The 22,183-nt window shown below is 41.5% G+C and overlaps 1 protein-coding gene, 1 long non-coding RNA gene and 1 pseudogene across 12 annotated transcripts in view; all 3 read left to right on the top strand.

Annotated features, from left to right (window-relative positions):
• Positions 1–558: 558 nt before the first annotated feature.
• LOC117561256 lies at positions 559–6,936 on the top strand (annotated as a pseudogene).
• Positions 6,937–7,075: 139 nt separating this feature from the next.
• LOC117561252 lies at positions 7,076–14,535 on the top strand. Its single transcript, XR_004571322.1, has 2 exons — positions 7,076–7,117; positions 13,020–14,535. It is a non-coding gene; the product is annotated as an uncharacterized LOC117561252 (long non-coding RNA).
• A 3,189-nt stretch (positions 14,536–17,724) lies between these two features.
• Positions 17,725–22,183, top strand: part of LOC117561250 (protein NLRC3-like) — a 79,515-nt gene continuing 75,056 nt past the window's right edge. For all 11 annotated transcript variants that reach the window (XR_004571312.1, XR_004571314.1, XR_004571315.1 and 8 more), the window contains exons 1-3: positions 17,725–17,917; positions 18,283–18,420; positions 19,206–19,307. Coding sequence is in view for 2 of the 11 variants with exons in the window: in XM_034238543.1 (XP_034094434.1) it covers positions 18,293–18,420; positions 19,206–19,307 (230 nt within the window). In the remaining 9 variants the exon portion in view is untranslated. The remainder of the gene's footprint in view (positions 17,918–18,282; positions 18,421–19,205; positions 19,308–22,183) is intronic.

Below are 22,183 nucleotides of genomic sequence, written 5' to 3'. Positions count from 1 at the left end.
TAACATCTATCACTGTGTATATCACCATTCAAACATCTTTTAAAAGTTGAACAAACCCCACACAGCTCAGTAAAGACGGTGAGATGTTGACTTTATTTGATCATTTCAGTAAAAACTAACGTTCATATTTCTCTTGTTGATTATAATACTGATGAACGTTCAGAACAAAGCACTTTGGCAACTTACCACATACGTTTTAAAATGCTTAATAAGCACCGTAACTTTCATGATATAATTTCTCGGTCATAATCGGTTGTTTCCGTGAACGGCCGACTGTTGAGTGACGGCAAATGCTGTGGCTGCAAGGCATTGTGGGGCAGCATTTTCTTAAGTTGGGTTTATAGTGAACCAGGTTAATACAGCTGTGTGTGTAGATACAGGGAACATGTGCTCCTCTGGGTGATGAATCCAGACAGGAGGCTCTCTGGTTTTATGATCATGTGAACTGTAAGCTATCTTCCTGATCACAAGGGTATATATTATATAGACCTTTTTTTAAAGATCAAACTAGAAAGTGCCCACTTGTTGTACCTTTGCTGAGAATCAGCCCTTCTGAAGCAAAGTGCTATAAAGGATGTGTTCCTCTCCACAGAGGGAAGAGGAAGAGTGGTGTTCCTGTGGAGGAGCAGCTGTCCAGCTGTGCTCTGTGTCAGGACGTCCTGAAGGATCCAGTCTCTACCAGCTGTGGACACTGGTTCTGCAGACAGTGCATCACCTCATACTGGGAGCAGAGACCTCCATCAGGAGACCCCTCCTGTCCCCAGTGTGGAGAAAGACCCAGAACCAGAGCTGGCCTGCAGACAGCCAGTCAGACCAGCTCTGTACGAGGTAAGAGGCCGAACTCATGCAGCGTCTTATTCCTCTTCCTGGTTCATTTGTTTTTTTATTAGGTATTCTGTTGAAGAACAAAGACATTAAAATGTTTATAAAACATTTAAACTCAGTCTGTTTTTATAAGTTTTATTGTTATTGTTGGGGAAATATTTTCCAAGGCCCATAACTTTGACCCAGTGTATCAGTTCAAACTGTCCTGACTGAGCACAGGCCTTGGCTGCTGTGCTCTCAGTGTTTTGTCTCCCTGTTCCTGCCTGTTGGCGTCAGCTGATAGAGGTGTTATCATTCTATCTTGTTATGCAGCATGTTGATGATGCTCTCTGAACTAGCTAAATACATGGGTCTGGGGTAGAGTTCTTCAGAATTGACGTGGCAACTCTACCGTGAAGTCAGAACCTCTGACTCTTGGACTTGTGATGTGAATCCTCCGGCCGTTAACTCCAAATAAACCATCATGTGTTTGACATCAAAGCTACTGCTCTTCCCGTGTCTCCTTCCTGAGTCGGTGACTCCCACTGCATAGCTACACAGAAGTTTCCTCTACAGTTATATTCTCAAAAGCATTTCCTGATTCTCTCCTGTTTCCTTCTCTTCCAGCAGAATGTGGTCTGCAGCAGGTTTTAGATGAACATAGGCTCAGTCTGAGGAGGAGATGTGAACGTGTGACTGAAGGAACTGATCAAAGTGAAACCCTCCTCAACAGCATCTTCACTGAGCTCTACATCACACAAGGCCAGAGTGAAGAGGTTAATACCCAGCATGAGGTGAGGCAGCTGGAGACAGCTTCCAAGAAAGAGACCCTCCATGACACTCCAATCAAGTGCCAGGACATCTTTAGAGCCTACCTGACCAACACACTCTCATCAGAGCGGTCCTGACCAACGGAGTCGCTGGAGTTGGAAAAACCTTCTCAGTGCAGAAGTTCACTCTGGACTGGGCCGAGGGTTTGGGAAACCAAGATGTCAGTCTGGTGATCCCGCTCTCCTTCAGGGAGCTGAACCTGATCAAAGCTGAGCAGTACAGTCTTCTCAGGCTGCTCCATGTTTTCCATCCAACCTTACAGAAGGTCACAGCAGAGCAGCTGGCTGTCTGCAAAGTGCTGCTCATCTTTGACGGCCTGGATGAAAGCAGACTTTCTCTGGACTTCAGAAACAATGAGGTTGTGTCTGATGTCTCACAGCAGTCCTCAGTCAACGTGCTGCTGACAAACCTCATCAGGGGGAAGCTGCTTCCCTCGGCTCTCGTCTGGATAACTTCCAGACCTGCAGCGGCCAATCAGATCCCTCCTGAGTGCGTGGACAGGGTGACAGAAGTACGAGGCTTCACTGACGCCCAGAAGGAGGAGTACTTCAGGAGGAGATCGAGTGATGAAGACCTGTCCAGCAGAATCATCTCTCACATCAAGAGCTCCAGGAGCCTCCACATCATGTGCATGATCCCAGTCTTCTGCTGGATCACTGCTGCAGTTCTGGAACACATGTTGACTACAGACCAGAGAGGAGAGCTGCCCCAGACCCTCACTGACATGTACTCACACTTCCTGCTGGTCCAGACCAAGAGGAAGAAGCAGAAGTATGAAGAGGGACATGAGACGAGTCCACAGCAGCTGACGGAGGCTGACAGGGAGCTTCTTCTGAAGCTGGGGAGGCTGGCGTTTGAACATCTGGAGAAAGGACACATCATGTTCTACCAAGAAGACCTGCAGCGCTGTGGTCTTGATGTCACAGAGGCCTTGGTGCACTCAGGAGTTTGTACAGAGATCTTCAAAAGAGAGAGTGTGATCTTTGGAAAACAGTCTACTGCTTTGTTCATCTGAGCATTCAGGAGTTTCTGGCTGCAGTCTACATGTTCCACTGTTACACCAACAGAGACACAGGTACTGAAGACTTCCTGCAGGGAGACTATACAGGTATAACAGTGATCATGATTACCCATCCCTGGATGTCTTCCTAAAGGGAGCCATGGCGAAATCCCTCAGAAGTGAAAATGGCCACCTGGACCTGTTTGTCCGCTTTCTCCACGGCCTCTCTCTGGAGTCCAACCAGAGTCTGTTAGGAGGCCTGCTGTGTCTCACAGACAACATACTAACATTCATCCAGAGACTCTTCAGAGGCCAGCTGGGTCGCACAGACAACAGTCCAGAAACCATCCAGAGAGCCATCAACAACCTGAAGGAGATGAACAGTGGTGACATCTCTCCTGACAGGAGCATCAACATCTTCCACTGTCTGACAGAGATGAAGGACCTCTCAGTACATCAGGAGATCACAGAGTTCCTGAAGTCAGAGAACAGATCAGAGAAGGAACTCTCTGTGATCCACTGCTCTGCTCTGGCCTACATGCTGCAGATGTCAGAGGAGGTTCTGGATGAGTTGGACCTGAGTCAGTACAAAACATCAGATGAGGGGAAACAGAGACTGATTCCAGCTGTGAGGAACTGCAGGAAGGCAAGTAAGTCCAGATGTGATTCACTTTATAAACTAATGTGGATCAGGAGTTTAATTATTCAAATAAACACTATAACATTTCTGCTGTTTAAATACTGAGAGCAAAATAAACCAACACTGTTCTTCTATTTATTTATAATAATAGTTAAACTGAAGCGTTCTCTCTTCATGTTGAGTGATGGAGGCGACATGTCAAACACATGAAGGACTTTAGAGGTTTCTCAGCATGTGATCAAACCACACAGCAGGACTTACAGTTATCAGTTATTATTACTTTCTAGTGTTTCTTTATCATTAACACACACGTTTTTATCACAATGTTTTAGAGTTTAAAATCAGATCTATATCATATCCCACCAATACCAGAGTTATGTCTTAATACTCATACAGTGAGAACATCTGATGGTATTCAGTTTAAAATATTGAAACTTTATTGGTTTGTTAACTGTGTTTTGTGCGCAATACATTTCCAGATGCTCAGAGAAGACAAAACATCCATCATTCACATCTAAATATTAATCAACATTTAAATATGTACATCTCTAATATTGTCAAGTGATTTATTTAATTTCTGTTTCTTTGGTAACAGTCAGTGACAGCAGGAGCACAGACCTGTGATCAGATCACACTGACAACTCATTACACTATATATATATTATATATAAAATGGACTAACAGAAAATCTCAATCAGAACATGTCAAATATGTTTTTCATCAAATGCTTGAGGTCATTATGTTTCCTCTTTTTTAACACATGTTGTAATATATGTTTATTATAGTCTTGCTCGCTGTGGACTCTCAGAGACTCACTGTGAAGTCGTGGCCTCAGCTCTGAAGTCTGACCCCTCCCATCTGAGAGATCTGGACCTGAGTTTCAACGATCTGAGGATTCAGGAGTGGAGCTGCTGAGTTCTGGACTGAAGAGTCCAAACTGCAGACTGGAGGCTCTCAGGTCAGTTCACTGACTGAACTTCATCTGTTTGTGTTTATCATTTTCTGAATTTGAAAAAAATACTGTGAAGCTGACAATTGAGCGGCCCGACCAAGGAAGGAGACAGAGGCAGAACGTCCAAAATACAAGCCGGTGTGGGCATTTATTACCTCATAAACATGTGACACAAAGATTCACAGCCTCAATCCTGCCGAACATGTGCACACCGTCACCAACCACAGGGATCTCACACACACTCCCAGCCTCAAAACAGACAGGGCAACAGACCCTAAATACACACTAATCAGCAATTAGACACAGGTGGGGGGGGGGGGGAGGCAACACAGGGCACCAGGTGCACACAATCAACAGCCACAGACAAGGAAGGGGAACACTTTTAACATGAAACCAGCAAACAGAGACAGACAAACTAAAACACATACAGACACACACACTACCTACATTTCGCCACCAACAAAGCTACACAATCCGTGACGGAGGCCGAGATCTATGGCCCCAGAGATCACCTCCGTTACAAATACATTACAATGATTTTTCCATTTTTGCTAAAGACTGAATATTGATCAGAATAACAAAGAGTAGGTGAATGTGTGAGGGAGAGTGTTTGAGCTTCCACTGACTCACTCTGTGCTCCATGAGTCAGTGGAGATGCTGTCAGTACTGATGAGCTGTGAGGGAGATGAAGGAGTTGATCAACATCTGATCAAAGTTAAAGTTCCAGATCATCAGTGGATTGTTTCTACATCATCTCTGACATTAAAGGTCTCCTATCATGCAAAAGTCACTTTGTGATGTCTTCTCTACATCACCATGTGTCCCCGGTGTCAGGAGACTCACAAAGTGTCAGGAAACAAACCCCTCTCTCTTTCCTCCGTTCCCACATCTCTAAAAACGGGGGAACAACGGAGCTGATCCAGATTTGCTGCGTCATGACGCCATTACTAAAATGTGGGCGGGCTTTACACCAACGGGCCAATCAGAAACGTTGCTGTCAGAAACAATGAGACGTGTTCTGGAAGTAATATGGTCTAGTGTTTACATTAGCATGCTAACACTCAGAGCTAACCTGTGCTGGAGAGAGCATGTGTGTGAAGAAGCAGGAAGTAAAAAGGAACTCACCTCGTGTGAAACCTGAGAGAGAAAGAGTTTGAGCTCCATCCTGTTTCAGAGAGAATCCTTGATGTGGTTTGGAACATGATGTGGAGTTTCATCACGGCAGCATTTAGCTGAGTTTCTGCTGGGAGAGTTCTGAGCAGGCATTAGCTCCCCCTCAAGCTAAGGACCCGAACCTGCTCTTCTCTGACAGCTGGAACTGAGGGATTTCTAAAATGCATGATCTGTTTGGTATTTTGAGCAAAACACATCATAGACATGTTTTTATATATTTGTATATCTGAGACCCATAATATATGCGTAGAGATAGCCTGATAGGAGACCTTTGAAACGCTGTTTAACTCTGAACAGATTATTAAACCTGGAGTGATTTCAAACAGGAACATTGTTTTCTAAAGTTACATCATGTTCTCTTTATTCAGACTGAGGCTGCAGTTGTCAGAGATCAGCTGTTCTGCTCTGGCCTCAGCTCTGAAGTCCAACATCCATCTGAGAGGTGACCTGAGACAACGATCTGAAGGATTCAGAGAAGCTGCTGAGAGATCTTCTGGAGAGTCCAGACTGCAGACTGGAGACCCTCAGGTCAGTGAGGGGTCTCTGCTGGTTCAGCAGTATTGTATGAAACTCAGGGAGGTGTTTCTCTCACTGGGGAAACAGATCAGTGATGTTACCCACTGACTGCAGGCTCTTCCATTCTTCCATCAACTACAGAAGGCCAGCTGAACATGCAAGCCACACTTTAGTATCAACTCTCTATCAGACATATGGGGTTTTACAGAAGAGCGGGAAAAGGTAGTCTGTTCTCATGGGATTGTTTTTAGTTTCTAGACCAGGGGTGTCCAACTGCGGCCCGGGGGCCAAATGCGGCCCTCAGCAATTCTGAAAGTATAATGAAATACGGCCCACACATGAAACTTCTGCTTGTCTTGTACTTCTTAAATATATATTGTACACATATATTACACAGTAGTATTCATGTGTTAATGAGCCCACCTTTAAAATACATGCAGTCAATTCAAGCTGAAAACATTTCCTAACAAATCTAACTTGATAAGAAAAAGCCCAATAACTTATTGTTATAACAAGCGTGAAATAAACCTTCATACTTCCTGTAATTATAATCAATGTGAAGCTCCTGCTTTAAAGGAATGAGCTGCTGACAGAATAAAGTAAACCCTCTGGAGAGCTGAGAGCTCTTTGTTTCTTAAAGCATCTTCAAGTAACAAGCATCCTTTACCTTCATGTGAGTTTCCTGACTTATAACTGAACTCATGAGACAACATTCCTCTAGAGAGCGGCCCAGAGCTTTATATATTTCTCTGTATGTGGCCCTCGGTGAAAAAAGTGTGGACCCCCCTGTTCTAGACCAATGACTGGTTACTTCCTGTCATGCAGCTGAGAGCTGTGGCAGTCCGTAGTGTTTGCAGAGGAGATATGATGGGATGTAAAGCATGAAGATCAGGACTCTGAAGCTGACTCAAAGAACAAACACTTATTTTAAACTGGATCTCAAACTGTTGGATTGTGTTCGTCTCTACAGGATCAGAGGATGATGAGACGATCAGAGCCACGATCCAGAAGACCCTGTGAGTACTGAAACCATATCCTCCATTCATCCAGATATGAACTCTTTAATGGAGCGTGACCTCAGAGGAAAACAACACTCTTCTTTCTCTCTTCATCATTTGAGCTGTTCTCTTTGTTTCATCATCATCATTATTCTCTCTCTCTCTCTCCTCTCAGGTGACAGGAAGTGAAGACACACAGAAAGGTGAGAGGTCGTACCGTGTGAAGTTTATTTATTGAGGTTTCAACACGTGCTTCTGGTGTTCCAGACAAATCTGCAAGCTCAGGTTTGATTTGTTCTCAGTTTCTTCATCACGGGGCGAGTTTGAGACGTGAAGAGGAGCGCGGAGGCATTTTGGAAAATAAAGAAGAAGGCTGCAGCTGATGAGAGACTTCCTGTTAGCTCTCCTCAATATGAAATGAACAAAAAACAATCCATTGTACTTAAAGCTTTCTTGAGAAGAAAGATGTGTTGCACATACTCCTGCTGCTACCTACCACCACCTCCCACCCATCCCGGCACCAGAGAGGAGACTCCATCGACCCCAGATACCCCAACTCACTCTTCTTCAGGTTAGCTCCGAGCCCCGCCTTCACCTGCACCAACATCTCACTTTGAACGATGTAGTCATCCGGATATCTGCATACTGAGAGTGGGACGCAGGACCCGGTCAATGAGCTGCTGGAAGGGGGTCCACTGGACTGGAGGGGCGCTTGGATCTGGTGATGCCTTGCTCTTCCCTGAAAGGGAGGACACCTATCTGCCATAGTTCTTCCACCTGACGACTGAGTTCGGCATCGGGGGTTCCAGTTGGGGTGAAGAGACTCTGGGGGGCATCCGATGGCTCCTGAATAGGGGGGCCCTTGGAGTGTCCAACCTAATGATAAGAATAATAATAATATGCATTTAATTTGTAAGCACCTTTCATTGCTAAAAGTAATCTCAAGTGCTACAAGGGGCATAATATACTTATTCTTTAAAGAAACACAAGTTTAATAAAAGGCTTTAAAAAAAGAAAGGGTTTTAGGCCCTTCTTAAAGGAGTCAGTGGTCTGTGGAGTCCTCAGTTTGTCTGGAGGGAATTCCACAGGTGAACAGAAAGCCCCCCCATGGTGCGGAGTTTGGTCCTGGGGGGGGGGGGGGGAAGTAGATGGTTGGTTGTAGGAATGGAGGTTGGAGGTTTGTGAGGAGAGTAAGTTCCTTGAGGTATGAAGGAGCGTTCCCGTGGATGCCCTGATGGGTGAGGAGTGAGATCTTTATTTGAACCTAGCTGGAGGGCTATTGGTGCCCCCTGTGGACCCAAAGAGACTCTTTTGGTTGGGGTAATGAGGTGAAAGTTATCTGCACCTATTAGTAGGAGAGGCTGCACTTTGGGAAAGAGGGAAGGGGAAGCTTGTAGGGGAGATAGTGGTTCCTTGAGTTCATCACAGGATAACTCTAGTCCACAAGTGAAAGTCTGTCGGAGGTGAATGTGTCTTTGAGGAGGAATGTTTTCTTGGGATTGAAAGAGGGTGATATCTCAAAGGTCACTGAGGCTCCATTTCAGAATAATATATATGATATGTTTTATAATGATTGATCATGAAAGTGTTCTCAAAGCTGGTGAAAGGTGCAGCTAGTTTGAATGACTTTGTATACTGCAGGGTAGCTGGTGAATTTACTCCAGGTGGAACTAAGTCTGATACAACACTTGATTATATTTCACATCATTCATCCACATCTGTAAAGTAACTAAAGGTATTAAATACATGTAGTGGAGTAGAAGTACAACCATGTACCTCTGAACTGTAGTGGAGTAGAAGTACACAGTTGCATAAAAGAAAACTAAGCTTCATCTCTAAGCCCAATGGCCTTGGAAGAGCTGCTAAGGAAAAGGAAAGACATCTGGAGACTTTGGAGAGACAGCTACGGACAAACTCAAGGAACTGAAAGACCCTCCCTTAAGCCCCTGTCACACTGTCCCGAAGTTGACACCCGATGGACACACGAATATGGAATTGTGAATTTTGCACGAAGATGGCCCCGAACCACCACGAAGGCAACATTTACATTACATTTAAGACATACAACTGCAAAAAAGTAACAAAAACAATTATGTTACAGTACTATGATACTGTACTGATATCTTCAGACTTTGTTCTTTACTTTTTTCCGTCTTTATATGTAGAAGATATTAAGTTTTCTCCGTCATGTTGTTGTTTCCATAGCAACAACAACTTCCTGTCAATTCGCCTTCAAAATAATATATTATATCCTTTTCAGTTTCACAGACAACAAATTGGGTTATTTACATAATATATTTACATGATTTTGTTGTGCAATAAAAAACCCGATGGACACACGATAAAGGAAATGTTCAAATTCCGCTGTGATCGTAGCAACATCGGGCCATTCGTGAGGGCATCTAAGCCATCGTATGACCGCCGGTGGAGTTCTCAGGCTCCGGCAGCAACTTCGTGAGCGGTGGCAAAATCTTTGGCATGCCAAAAAATAGCCGAAGGACCTTGCGAAGGTTCATTTTCGTGTTGAATTTGTGTGTCAATTTTGCCCTTCGTAAGGCCATCGTGAGGGCATCTTGTTATCATCGGTGCCATCGGGCATTCGCCCTCACTCTGATCGGGGCGAATGCCCGATGGCACCGATGATAACAAGATGACACGATTTGACAAGATGCCCTCACGAGTGCCTTACGAAGTTGCCGCTCACGAAGTTGCTGCCGGAGCCTGAGAAACTCCACCGGCGGTCATACGATGGCTTAAGATGCCCTCACGAATGGCGGCGATGTTGTTACGATCAGAGCCGAATTTGAACATTTCCTTTATCGTGTGTCCATCGGGTGTCAATTTCGGGACAGTGTGACAGGGGCTTATAGGCTGTATGCTTATTAGCCTGACCTTGAATGATTCAGTGCAGTGTTCTGTGCAGGTTTTCTGTTTGCTTTTTCAACTCAAGGAGCTCAAAGACTGATTGAAAGTTGATTTGATTTGCATAATCTCAGATTCAATGTGAAGGAAAATTCACCTTTGAGTTGATACAGTATATGTGTGCATGTAATGCACCCTTTGGCCTAACCTGGGAGAGCCTTATGTTCACTGCCAACCTAAGGACCTCCAACATGTTAATAAAGAATGTATTGAAAAGTTATTTGGCTGATTGTTGTATATTGGCTCAGCCAGGTTATATGGGATGCCCAGTCTACTTACAGATGGGTCACTCATTTTGAAATATTACGCCTTCGTTTTCTTTTTCTTTAAATTTTGTCATCCTCATGTAGAATGCTATCACGAAACACACATCTGGTTGTTCATAGCATAAAGAACATCTGATTTAATGTGAGGTAGGGAAATAATCATTTGAGGATAAGTATGTGTATATAAATATGTAATTTACAACAGCTGTAAGATGCTTGATAAGTTTGAAATGCACCTTGAAAATGCTTGAAAGTGCTTGAATTTGACCTTGGAAAAGGTGTAAGAACCCTGTAAAAAGTATTAAAAGTTGATAAATCAATTTATCGAAAATTATGGCTATTAAAAAGTAATAAACGGTTGTTTCCAATAACTATATAAATGGTCCAAAGAGGTTGTATTCTACAGTCTGCCTGAATGTAATCATTGCGTAGGTGTGTAGTGTGATTCTGTGTAGTTTATTGATGGCATCCCGTTGGATTTGACGTCATCTGAACAGGACATCGCACGCTCACTGCTTGATAGCGCGAAGGTCCGTTTACGCCGGTTGTTATCAACATCGTTATGGGGAAATGCAAGTTTGCGTCCAAATGGTTGGAAGATAAGGAGGAAGGACAATCAATACTGTATATGGGCCATTCTACCGAATTGGACCAAAGTCAGGTTGGAAATGTTTTGAAATGTTGTATGTTTTTTTCCCAAAACTCTGTCCATTTATATTTTGTACCATATCTAAATTACACATATCTAGTAAAAGAACCGTAAATTTTTTCATCGTATTTTCAGACTGTATTGGAATATTCTTCCTCTAGCAAAAATGGTCACTACCGAAACATAGTACATACACTGTAGTAAACAAGTATTATATTAGCCTGTTAAGATTGTTTTACCTTCCCTTCTCTAAAAAGTATTTTAACAAATATTTCTTGAGGGTTTTCACAATTAAATTAATAAAAGTGAATTTTTAATCAAATCAAAAAAGTTTATACAAATCATAAAAATGTTAATGCAAACTTTCTTTGTAAAATGCATAACACTGATCATATTGATTCCAGAGTTGATGATTGTTGAAATTGAACATACATTAAACCAGTGGTTCTCAAAGTGGGGGGGCGCGCCCCCCTGGGGGGCGCAGAGGTATGCCAGGGGGGGCAACGAGAGACCAGGAGGAAAAATGGCTATAAAAAAAAAAAAAGATTAAAAAAAAAAAAAATCATAAATTGAAAAATTATTGATTCGAAAATTATATGATGCAGTACTATTACGTCTGGGTCTGTGTGTTTCATTAAAGCTCGGCTCTGTGTGTGTGTGCGCGAGCGAGCGAAAGAGAGAGAGAACGCACCGGTACCGGAGATCGTTGTTGTTAGCTTCTGGTGCTAGCGAGCTACGCTAACGGATATAAGGAGTTTTTTCAACAACAAGGTGGAGGAGAGTCCTCTCCTGTCAGACTGAGAGGCTCAGTGAGCTAAAGGACTCTCAGTGTTATCTCAGTGGGTCTCAAACGTTTTGGTCACCATTAATGTAAACAATTATTTCCGAGGCACACGTTTATATGATCATTATAGTTATAAAAAATAGGAGAATAAAAACAGGTATGAAATACTATATGACAGTGAAACAAGAATAAAGTTTAAAAGGGGAATGATTTGTAAAATATCCATAAAGAAATAGTAAATCTGTTTACAGTTCTGTTTCAAATGGGTGTTGAGAGAGGTATCCATAGAGCTCTTCATTTTGCTCTCAAAGTGCACCAGATTGATGCTTTTAACTTCAATATTTAAAAATAAATCTTCCCGGGGTAGCTTGCCCCCGGACCCCCCTATGTGAGGTCACACACCACCTATAAAAATAGCACTTTACCCCTGCTTACACCTATATGCCTCGAGCCTTCATTGTAACAGTCACACTGTGTATTTGCGTGGGGAAGTGTTGAGTAGAACATTCCTCTGTAGCGCCCGGTACATTAATGGGAAACCCTAAATGTTTGAGCACCCTCTATGAAACGTCAAGCTACCCTACAGCACCCCCCAAAATAAATCTCTGGCGCCGCCACTGAGCCTGACTATTTGTGTTGGGGGGGGCCCGACTTATTTTCTTCTCCAAAGGGGGGGCCTGACAGAAAAAGTTTGAGAACCATTGCATTAAACCAATCAGTATCATTTCATTTTAGTTGATAAGTCAATATACTTTATTTTTTACAAAACATCCAGTGTTTCGGTAGTGACCACAGTATTTTGTTCTCAAGGTTGTATCATATTCCCTCAACCTTATTGCTTAATCTTAACTCACAACATGCCTCATGTTGAAGTGTGAACGTTTGAAGCTACTGACCTAGAATCAGCACTTTAGTAACAGGCTGAAATAGAGGGGGATGAGGCTAGAATGCATGATCTGTTTGGTATTTTGAGAAAAACACTTCATAGACATGTTTTTTTATATATCTGAGACCTTTAATACATGCCTAACAATAGTATAATAAGAGACCTTTAAAGTAACACACTGAATTTCAGACTTTAAAACACATTTATTTCAAAATGGTGGGATTTACCTGCTTACCATTCCATTTAGTCACTACCGAAACGATCATGTCAATTACCATTTTGAAACGTGTATTACAATTAAATCACGGTTAAATATGTTCATTGTGTTGTAGTTGTAGCCCCCCCTTGCCAGCGATTCTCTCTGACCAATCAGCAGTCGAGAGTGGTTTAGCATATGCAGCCCGGTTGTTGGCCCGGTAAGAACCTCCATTTTGGAGGGCCAGAAAAAAGGTGAAAAAGTAGCCCTGAGCCGGAACTAGCCCTAGTGGAAAAGCAGAAAGCTTAAACCGTGCTACGTGCTGCAGGAAAAGTCATAAATGACTTGAATGAATCAGAACGCCAGATTGACCTTGTTTTGATCTGTTTTTTCTGCCTACAGAACGAGACGTTCCTGTGTCACCGGTTCACGCGCTTCGTCATGAAGTACAACCTGATGTCCAAGGACAACCTGATCGTGCCCATCCTGGAGGAGGAGGTGCAGAACACCTCGTCAGCGGGGGAGAGCGAGGCCTAAACACACTGCTGCCACAAAGGGAGACACATGTAACACACACATGACATGAGGAGACACATCCACACACCTTGCATACACAGTACACACATATATAATATATATATATACACACTACAGTGTCTACAATAAGGCTCCTGTCTCGTAACACTGTCCATGTCCCTCCACCCTTGTCACCTGTGTCTATCTCAAAGGAAGTGAGGGGTAGCGGGAGCAGAGTTCAGCCATGCCTGCAGGACAAGTTGACGTTTTCTATCCCTCTTGATCTGTGTGTTCAGATCCACTCTGGGGGTCTGCGTGCAGCCCCTGCTCTCACACTCCTCCTCCTGGGGAAACCCCTTTTACCTTTAATGTTCTTTAAGCAGCTGGATTTGCAAAAATGTAATCATGGTGACCTGTATTGTTGACAAAGGCACACGCTGACAGCCCCTCCCTCTGTATATAACCCCCCCCTCTCTTAATTCACTACTATCATGTTTTCTGATGGTGCTTCACTTTTTCGTGTCTGCTTCTGTTTCTCTGTTCGCTTATTGTGTTTCCTACCAGCCTGTTTTTCGGGGGGTCGTCCTATGAAATGGATCAATAAAGTAGCCTGCTGACTGAAAGGGATAGATCAGATTGTGTGTGGGGTTGTCGCATATCCATAGTTCAGGTATGACCGACAGTAACTGCTCTCTAAAAGCCACCAAACTCCATCGTCAGAAACCAGTTATTTTTTACATCGCTGAAAACAGAAGTTTCTCGCTTTCTGCTGCCTCAACTAGTACGGCTTTTTTGGTGGTATTTTGTGACTTTAGTGTTTAAAATAGTTAGTTTGGATTCACTGACGTCACACGATTTACACAAAATAACTAACTGATAGAGGTAGAAGTAGAACAGCAACGCCTTTTTGTTCTGCGATTTATAAAATCACTGCTTTTATCGATGGCGTCTGGCTTTGGCGAGAGCGTCACAAAATGCTTTGGGTCCTCGTTTGACGGCAAGGTTAAGCAGAGGAAATATCGTCATCTACTGTAGGTAATACACTTTTATACAACCCTACTTTAAAACACAAACATCCCTTTTTAATGATGCCAGTGAAACACGAAACGTAGGTGTGTGTGGCTTGTGTGGTAGTGATCAAAGACAAACGTAACCGTGCAGTCAGATATTCTTTCTCATCTCTGAAGTGTTTTTCAGATCATTCAGGAACTCTGATCCTGCTGAGTCGCCCCCATTTTAATACCGTGTGAAATGTGTCGGATATTCCCCTTTCCTCGACAGGGTTGGGTCTGAGGGTCACATGGGACTGAGCTGCTGTAAGCCGGTCTTTCCTAACGCATTAAGACGAGTAACATACAAGGAAAGGAGGAAATATCAGATACATTTACGTGTCGGAGCACAACCCCCCCCCCCCTTTCTTTTACCCTCCCCCTCATTAAGTTATTTTGTGGGAGGAGTCTTGTCAATCCAAACCCACTTTTTTTTAATGGACTAGGCAAGGCAAGGCAAGTTTATTTCTATAGCACTTTTCAACACACTTTTCAACACAAGGCAATTCAAAAAAATTAAAGAGATTAAGAAAATGGCATTTAAAATCAGTCATTAAAAAGAAACTAAAACAATTTTGTTACTGTCGACATTTTCATGATGTCTGTTAATAAAAAAGAGCTATTAGTCAGGTGTTTGTGTGGCTGGGTTATCATTCATGGGCTTTCCAGTGATGGGTCTGAACCAAATGTGTGATTTCCAATAACTGCGGCGTTAAGACCAAAAGTAAAACAAATAATACTGGAAAAATAGGAATACGCATTTCCAAAAATGACATGTTTTTGATTTGTATTCTGCTTCAATCCATATTTGTTAGGCTATTTTAATTTGTGGTTAAGACGTGTCTCTGGCCGCTGAAAGGGATCCACTGAAGATTTAAATTGAAGTTGTTTTAACAGGGTGTCCGCGGGGTCTTAAAAACAGGGTTCGTACGGGTACATTTCATGTGGTGTTTTCAAGGTTTGAAAAGTGCTTGGATTTTGGTGAAAGTGCTTGAAAATCTACTTGCTTTACTTTTATAATAAATTGATGTCTGACTGAATAGTTAGCTTTTTTTGATTAAAAAAAAGAGAAAGAAGTCGGAGCGAGCTTAATTACTTTTCATAAAAAGACAGCTCCACTCCTTTTATACATATTTTGATATTTGAAACCTTTTTTTCAGTTTTAGATTTTCCGTTTTCAGATTCCAAACAATTATCTTTTTAGTTTCAAATCTTGTTTTTTCAGGTTTCACCGTTTTTTTCGCTTTCAGACTTTTGGCCCTGATGTTGCTTGGGGGGGGGGCGGGGCTTACCAAAGAGTAGTTTAGCATCCTGAGTGACTTCCCTCCAGGCCCGGTTCTACGGGGGTGCATAAGGGTGCATTGCCCTCAGTTGAGTCGTTATGCACCCTCATTTGAAAAGTGAAAAAAAAAAAAAAAAAAGTGAAAAATATTACATATATAATAATAATAATAATAGTAATAAGAATAATTTAGTTGAAATAAAATAAATGGTAATTGTGGTTAAATAACATTGTCTGCTGCATTTATTTGGTCAATTTAAACGGTAAGTAACGTTATTATGTGAGGTGCGCGTGACCTGTGCCGCTGCGCGTTCGTCATCTGCAAGGTGCTTACACAGCAGTCAATGATGGACATCAGAAAATGGTTAAAACAACCAGCCCTAATCGCCAGCAGTAACACTGCATCTACTGCAGGTAACAACAGTTCAGGTCATGGGGACATTACGTTACCCGCGGCCACTGTCGTGGACACTAACGTCCTCCTGCCCGACTCGCCGGCTTTGCACGCCTCGCCCACGGAGGCAGAGCAGCCGCAGCCGTCTTCGTTGCCCCAAACACCGCCACCCCTCAGCGCCCCACAAGTCCCAGAGGACCTCGGCAAAACAGAGCCTGCCCAGGTATATTTAAAAAAGTACCCAACTTGCGTGTACAGTGGGGTAAGGCGCTCATTTTGCTGCTCATGGTTTCAAAACAGAGATTGGCTGGAATATTCATGTAAAAAGATGCCATCTTCTGCTATGCATGTAGACATTTCGGTTCAAGTAAGTCAGATGCCTTCACCACAACGGGCTACAACAACTGGCGCCATGCTCTTGTACGTGATAAGGGACTGGGAAGGCATGAATCAAGCAAAGAGCACATCCATAGATCTCTTAATGTTGCTCTCAAAGTGCACCAGATTGATGCTTTTAACTTCAATATTTAAAAAAAAATCTTCCCGGGGGAACATGCCCCCGGACCCCCTTAGAGGAGGTGAGGACCCCCCTAGAGGGTGTTAGGTCCACTCCCCACTTATAACAATAGCACTTTACCACTGCACCCTCTCTAATCTCAGATGCACCCTGAGTCATTTTGTTCTGGAACCGGGCCTGCTTCCCTCCCTCTGTCATGTTGCCTTCATGGATGTAAGGTAGCGCGAGAAATATAACTCAACACTTTCTACACACAACACTCCCGTGATTGGTGGGAAACCAAACTGATACCAGCGTCAAAGTTCCGTTAAGCGAGCTGTTGAGCATCGCAGTTCAGAATCAGATCAGAAAACCTGTATTAGTCCCACAGAGGGGACATGTACGTTGTTACAGCAGAAAACAGCCACTGACAGCTTAATGTTACATAATGTTACATGCAAAAAGTATTTAAAGTAAAAAAAAGTTATATGATAAAAAAATATATTAAAATAAAAAGTTATACAATTTACAAAATACACATCCTGTAACAGTTCTGAGGATTTAGCAGCCAGGTATATATTGCAGTTGTATAAAGGGTTGGGTGAAGTGTTTTGCCCAAAATACCAAAAATACCTCATCTGCACTTTTCCCCATAAAAATGAATTGTAATCAATACTTTTAGATGTAAATGGTTTATTGTGTCATTGGGTCTCTGAAGCAATCAAACTTTGATCAGACTGTTATCAGAGTTTTCTCAGACTTGTAGCACTCTTTCCCCCGCAAAACGACTTTAAACCATCAGTGTCACTGTTGTGGGGATGTAGGAATGTACCTGTGTCTGGTGCGGAGCCTCCCTGCACTTTAAATCAATTGATTTGCCTTTACTTATCGTATTTCCTACTGTTAATGAACTGTACTCATGTCGGGTGATGCGCTCTCTGGAGCCCTCCTGTGGGGAGACTTGGAACTGCATTTAAATCACTTTGTGCTTTTTAAGCCATTTAAAATAGTTGTTCTCACTTTTAAAATACTTTCTGCCCTAGAAATGATTTTTAATCAGTATTACCATTATTTAGGGGCTGCATGAACACGAATTGGAGCATCCCTGCACACTTCCCTCTTATTTAAAACCATTTTCAGTGAGGTGCTGCAGCGTGATTCTCTCCTTTTTCTCTGCCCCTATTTAAAACACTTGCGAGGTAAAATATCTATTTCAGCCCTGATTTTGGCACATCTTATAAATTAGTTAAATGTAGCCTTGTGTTTTTATTTAAGTCGCTGTTCATTGTTTGTTATATAAAGCAGATTTAATGACTTCCTATGGAGGTTGATGAGTGGATGTTGTGTCCTTTTGATAACTTTGTTGAGCTTGTTTTTAGCTGCATGTCTTTTTCTATCTCACTGAACAAAGTCCCTGCATGTGAACTGCTTCAGCTGATAAGGCTGGTTATGAGTCAGAGGAGGAGCTGCAGACAGGGCGGGAAGTTGAAAGTGAAAGTATGAAGTCAGACTTGTCAGACTGCCAGACGCCATTTTACAGCTCGACACGAGGAGAACAACAGGGTGAGTGTTAACACCACGATCTGCTTTTTAACACATTTATTATTTACTCTGTCAAACTGGATATCAGAAAATAACTTATTGGTTAACAATCATCGTCCTAGAGTCCATTGAGACTTCTGCAAGTGTTGTACACTTTTATTATTTCCTGTTTTCTGATTCTTCAGAGTTACATTACATGTGAGAGCCCAGTGCAGACAAAATGGAGAACGGCCTGTCTGAAGTCTGACTGATTTCATGTATTTTAATTGTGTGTGTGTGTGTGTGTGTGTGTGTGTGTGTGTGTGTGTGTGTGTGTGTGTGTGTGTGTGTGTGTGGGTGTGTGTGTGTGTGTGTGTGTGTGTGTGTGTGTTGTATCTCTCTCTCAGACTGGAGAAGATGAGTGATTTAAAAGATGAGGAAGAGGACACATCTTCAGTCTCCAGCTGTCTGTCTCTGAAGAGTGACAGGTCTATGGGTTTGCTTCCTCCAGGCTTCAGTAATGTACCTGGACCCTCAGACACAAAGTAAGAGTTTCTACTGTAAACTGACCTGAAGAGGATTCAGTTTGTTGGTATCTGATCATCTAAACTGTTTAATGAAACCCAGTAGAGTACATTAACAAAGTTGAATTGATCTCTTGCTTCTTGTCATCATCAGAGATGGTAAATAATCTACTAGTGAAATCATCCTCACACTCTACATGTTGGACTTTGTGTTAAATTAAGCAAATCAAATACAAATATGTAAAACGTTTATAATAATACAGTTATTGGTATTTGTTTCAGTACACTTATTTATTTCAGATAGATCTTATAGTTATTACTGTTAGCTTCAGCTTAAGTTATAGTGCAATGTTTGCACTAACACCATATTTATATAAAAATAAAGGCAATGAACAGTTACATCTCTACTTTACATAAGAGTGTCTGCACAATCTCACATTACAGCAACAAAATCCTGAGTACCAGAAAATATACATTTAAAAAAAAAAAAAAAGAAAGTTATATGATAAAAAAAATATAATAAAATAAAAAGTTATACAATTTACAAAATACACATCCTGTAACAGTTCTGAGGATTTAGCAGCCAGGTATATATATTCCAGTTTTTAATGGCATATATATATATATATATATATATATATATACAGTGGGGCAAAAAAGTATTTTTGGCCCACAGGGGGGTCAGAGGTCAGTGTTGGGGGGCACTGCCCCCCCCCCCCCCTAGAACCGCCCCTGTTGAACAGTCACAGATCAAAAGCTGCTCTTTAAATGAACTAATGATGTTTAAACTTGTGTTGTTTCCACAGACAGAGAGCAGAGTCTACGGTCTCCATGTGGTCTCTGAAGAGTGACCGGTCTAAAGATCTTCCTCCAGGCTTCAGTAATGAACCAGGACCCTCAGACACAAAGTAAGAGTTTCTCCTGTAAACTGACCTGAAGAGGATCCAGTTTTTATGTAATCTAATATATTAAACTGTTCTTTAATGATATCATGTGAGCAGTTTGTAAAGGGAAAACGCAGCAGAGTAGGCTAACATTATCTAAGGATATTTCAATATGCAATTATATTATCATTGTATCTGTGTATAAAAAGGTTTTAAATAGCAACAATGTTGATAAATACTGATTTAAAAACTATATATATTGTCCAAAACATTATTTAACTACTTGAGCATATCTATGATATGTCTTTTTAAGGTGTTTATTAATAATAGTGATAACCTGGTGAGCTGGTTGTGTTTAGCATTAGCAGATAAAACAGAGTTTAGTGAAATCACATGTAGAGTCAATGCAAAGACCCAGATCCGTGCCTGGCAACACGAAGGAAGTGAAGATGTTAAATTCATGTCACCTGCGTATTCGTGCAGCGTGACACATTTCAACTTGAGTGTAAAGTTTGTGACGCTCTGTTACAAAAGCTGTCAGTGTTGAGATTGTGCTCCTGTGGTCTCTGACGGTCTGAGGGGAATCAGAGAGGAGAACAGAGCTCTACAGCAGCTCATATTTATGGAATGCCATTCAAGCCAATATTAAATAAATAAATATATACATAAACAATTAAATAAATACATATATATATAAATATGCCTATGAAATAAATTATAAAATAAATAAATTAGGCAATAAATATGTATACATGTACATTTAAATACACATTTATTTATTTCATGGGACTTTTATTTCATAATGACACATTTATTTATTTCAAGAGACTTGTATTTCATAATGACACATTTATTTATTTCAAGAGACTCGTATTTTATAATGACACATTTATTTATTTCAGATGACTTGTATTTCATAATGACGCGTTTCTTTATTTCAAGAGACTCGTATTTCATAATGGCTTTTTTCATGTGACTTGTATTTCATGATGAGACATTTCCATTCCTTATATGCAAATGAACGGGGCGTGGTTAGCTCACAGGTCCAGAGACCCAGACCAAAGCAACAGCACCACACTGACTACTCGAGAAGAGGAAGAAAATGGAGGAGAAGGACCGCTGCAGTGGAAATGCGCCATTAAGGCAAACTACTAAATTCTCAGAGAGTCAGACATCGCATGTAATCTGATACTCTAAATTTCACCCGCCAGAAATGTTCGCTTCTTCTTCTTCGGTGTAAATTGTCCGTTGGCAAACCAGTTGACTTCTTCTTCTCTCGGTTTTTTGGCGGATTGCAAACAACTTTAAGGTGAATACCGCCACCTACTGTACATGAGTGTGAATCATCATATCATTCCATTTCTTAACTCATGGACGTATCTATGATCTAATCCAAAAATAAATAAATTAGGGCTGTCAAACGACTACAATTTTTAATCAGATTAATCACATCTTAAAAATGTATTAATCATGATTAATCACCATTCGAACTATGTCCAAAATATGTCATTTCTTTATGTATATTTTTGTGGGAATGGAAAGATAAATGAAAGAAGGCGGATATATCCATTTAACATGTTTATTGTAAAAAATTTCTGTGTGTCAAAATGAAAGAGAGCACCTATCAATCATCAAACCGTGGGGTCTTAATTCATTACGTATTGATTTCTATCTTACTTAGAAACTTCAGGAAAGTCGACGGGGGGGGGGGGCGCGCTAGTGGAGTGGAGTACTTCGTGACCACAGACTGTGAACGTTGTGATCAGCTGTTTTAGCGCAGTTCTCCAGTGAAGGGGGGGGGGGGGGAGTCTCCCTCCGTAGCCGGTTGGCGTAGTTTTGGCACATTTCCGTTGAACAGACCGACGTTAACAGCAGCCCTGTCTGTGCACACGGAGACCGACTCTGTCGTCCGGTGATCTAACCGCCTTTTGGAAAAGTTTCACAAGTACGTCGGTACGCAAATGCGCTTTGTGACACAAGTGACGGTACGCATTTCAGATTACGCACATAACCTGCGTACCAGTTATGTGTTTCCTGTACTACAGCTAAAGTATTCTCCGTCGGGACTTCCTGCAACAACACCACGCCGTTATCTTGATTCTGATTGGCCGGAAGACATTATCAAAGATGTTCTATTGGGAAGACGATCACTACGTGACAAAAGTTTTCAAAACCGTTTCTGGTCTTCCGTATTTCCAGACAAGTGGCTACTGAAATCAATCTTACTAACTGCTGTCTGTGCAATTTACTCCGCGCGAGTTGGCGGACTTTATTTTGCTTACTTTAACATCATTTTTCATGGTGGGGCTAAGCCATTTCTTGGTATGGGTGTAGCCTACCCCAGCCATACCCTGTCTTTATAAATATTTGTCTGCTGGCATACCAGCAGACCAGCATTTATCTATCACCAGCTTATGTTAGTATTAAATATACAATGTATTCTGGTAACTATCAAAATAAAGACATTGTATAGTGTTCATAACAGTATTTGTATTTAATAAATTATACTTAATACAATAATATTACAAAAAAAACCTACATCTAAATAAATATATCATCTAAAAAAGATGCATTTGATTTAAAAATAACAAATATAATTCAAAATGTAAACAGCAACAAAGAAATTATAAACATTTTTTTTCTTTTTCTTGTTAATATCCATTATCTTCTCTGTTATGTATCTTCCGGTCTTTGCCAATCTGGCCAGCATTTCTTGGTCCTCCACGTCTTTCTCGTGCAGCCACTGCTTGAAGCAAACTGAAAATAAGAAACAACAATGTTTTAACAAATCTTATTCAATTATGTGATGATAGAACTGCAAACAGAATAGCTGTAACTTTAACAAAATAAATAACTCAGTTACCTCTAATCATTAACCCATGTTTGTATCATTGAGTTAA

Source organism: Gymnodraco acuticeps, unplaced genomic scaffold (assembly GCF_902827175.1).
Source record: "Gymnodraco acuticeps unplaced genomic scaffold, fGymAcu1.1, whole genome shotgun sequence".
NCBI lineage: Eukaryota > Metazoa > Chordata > Actinopteri > Perciformes > Bathydraconidae > Gymnodraco > Gymnodraco acuticeps.
The sequence above is the reverse complement of the archived record's forward strand: the minus strand, read 5'-3'. Positions and strand labels throughout refer to the sequence as shown.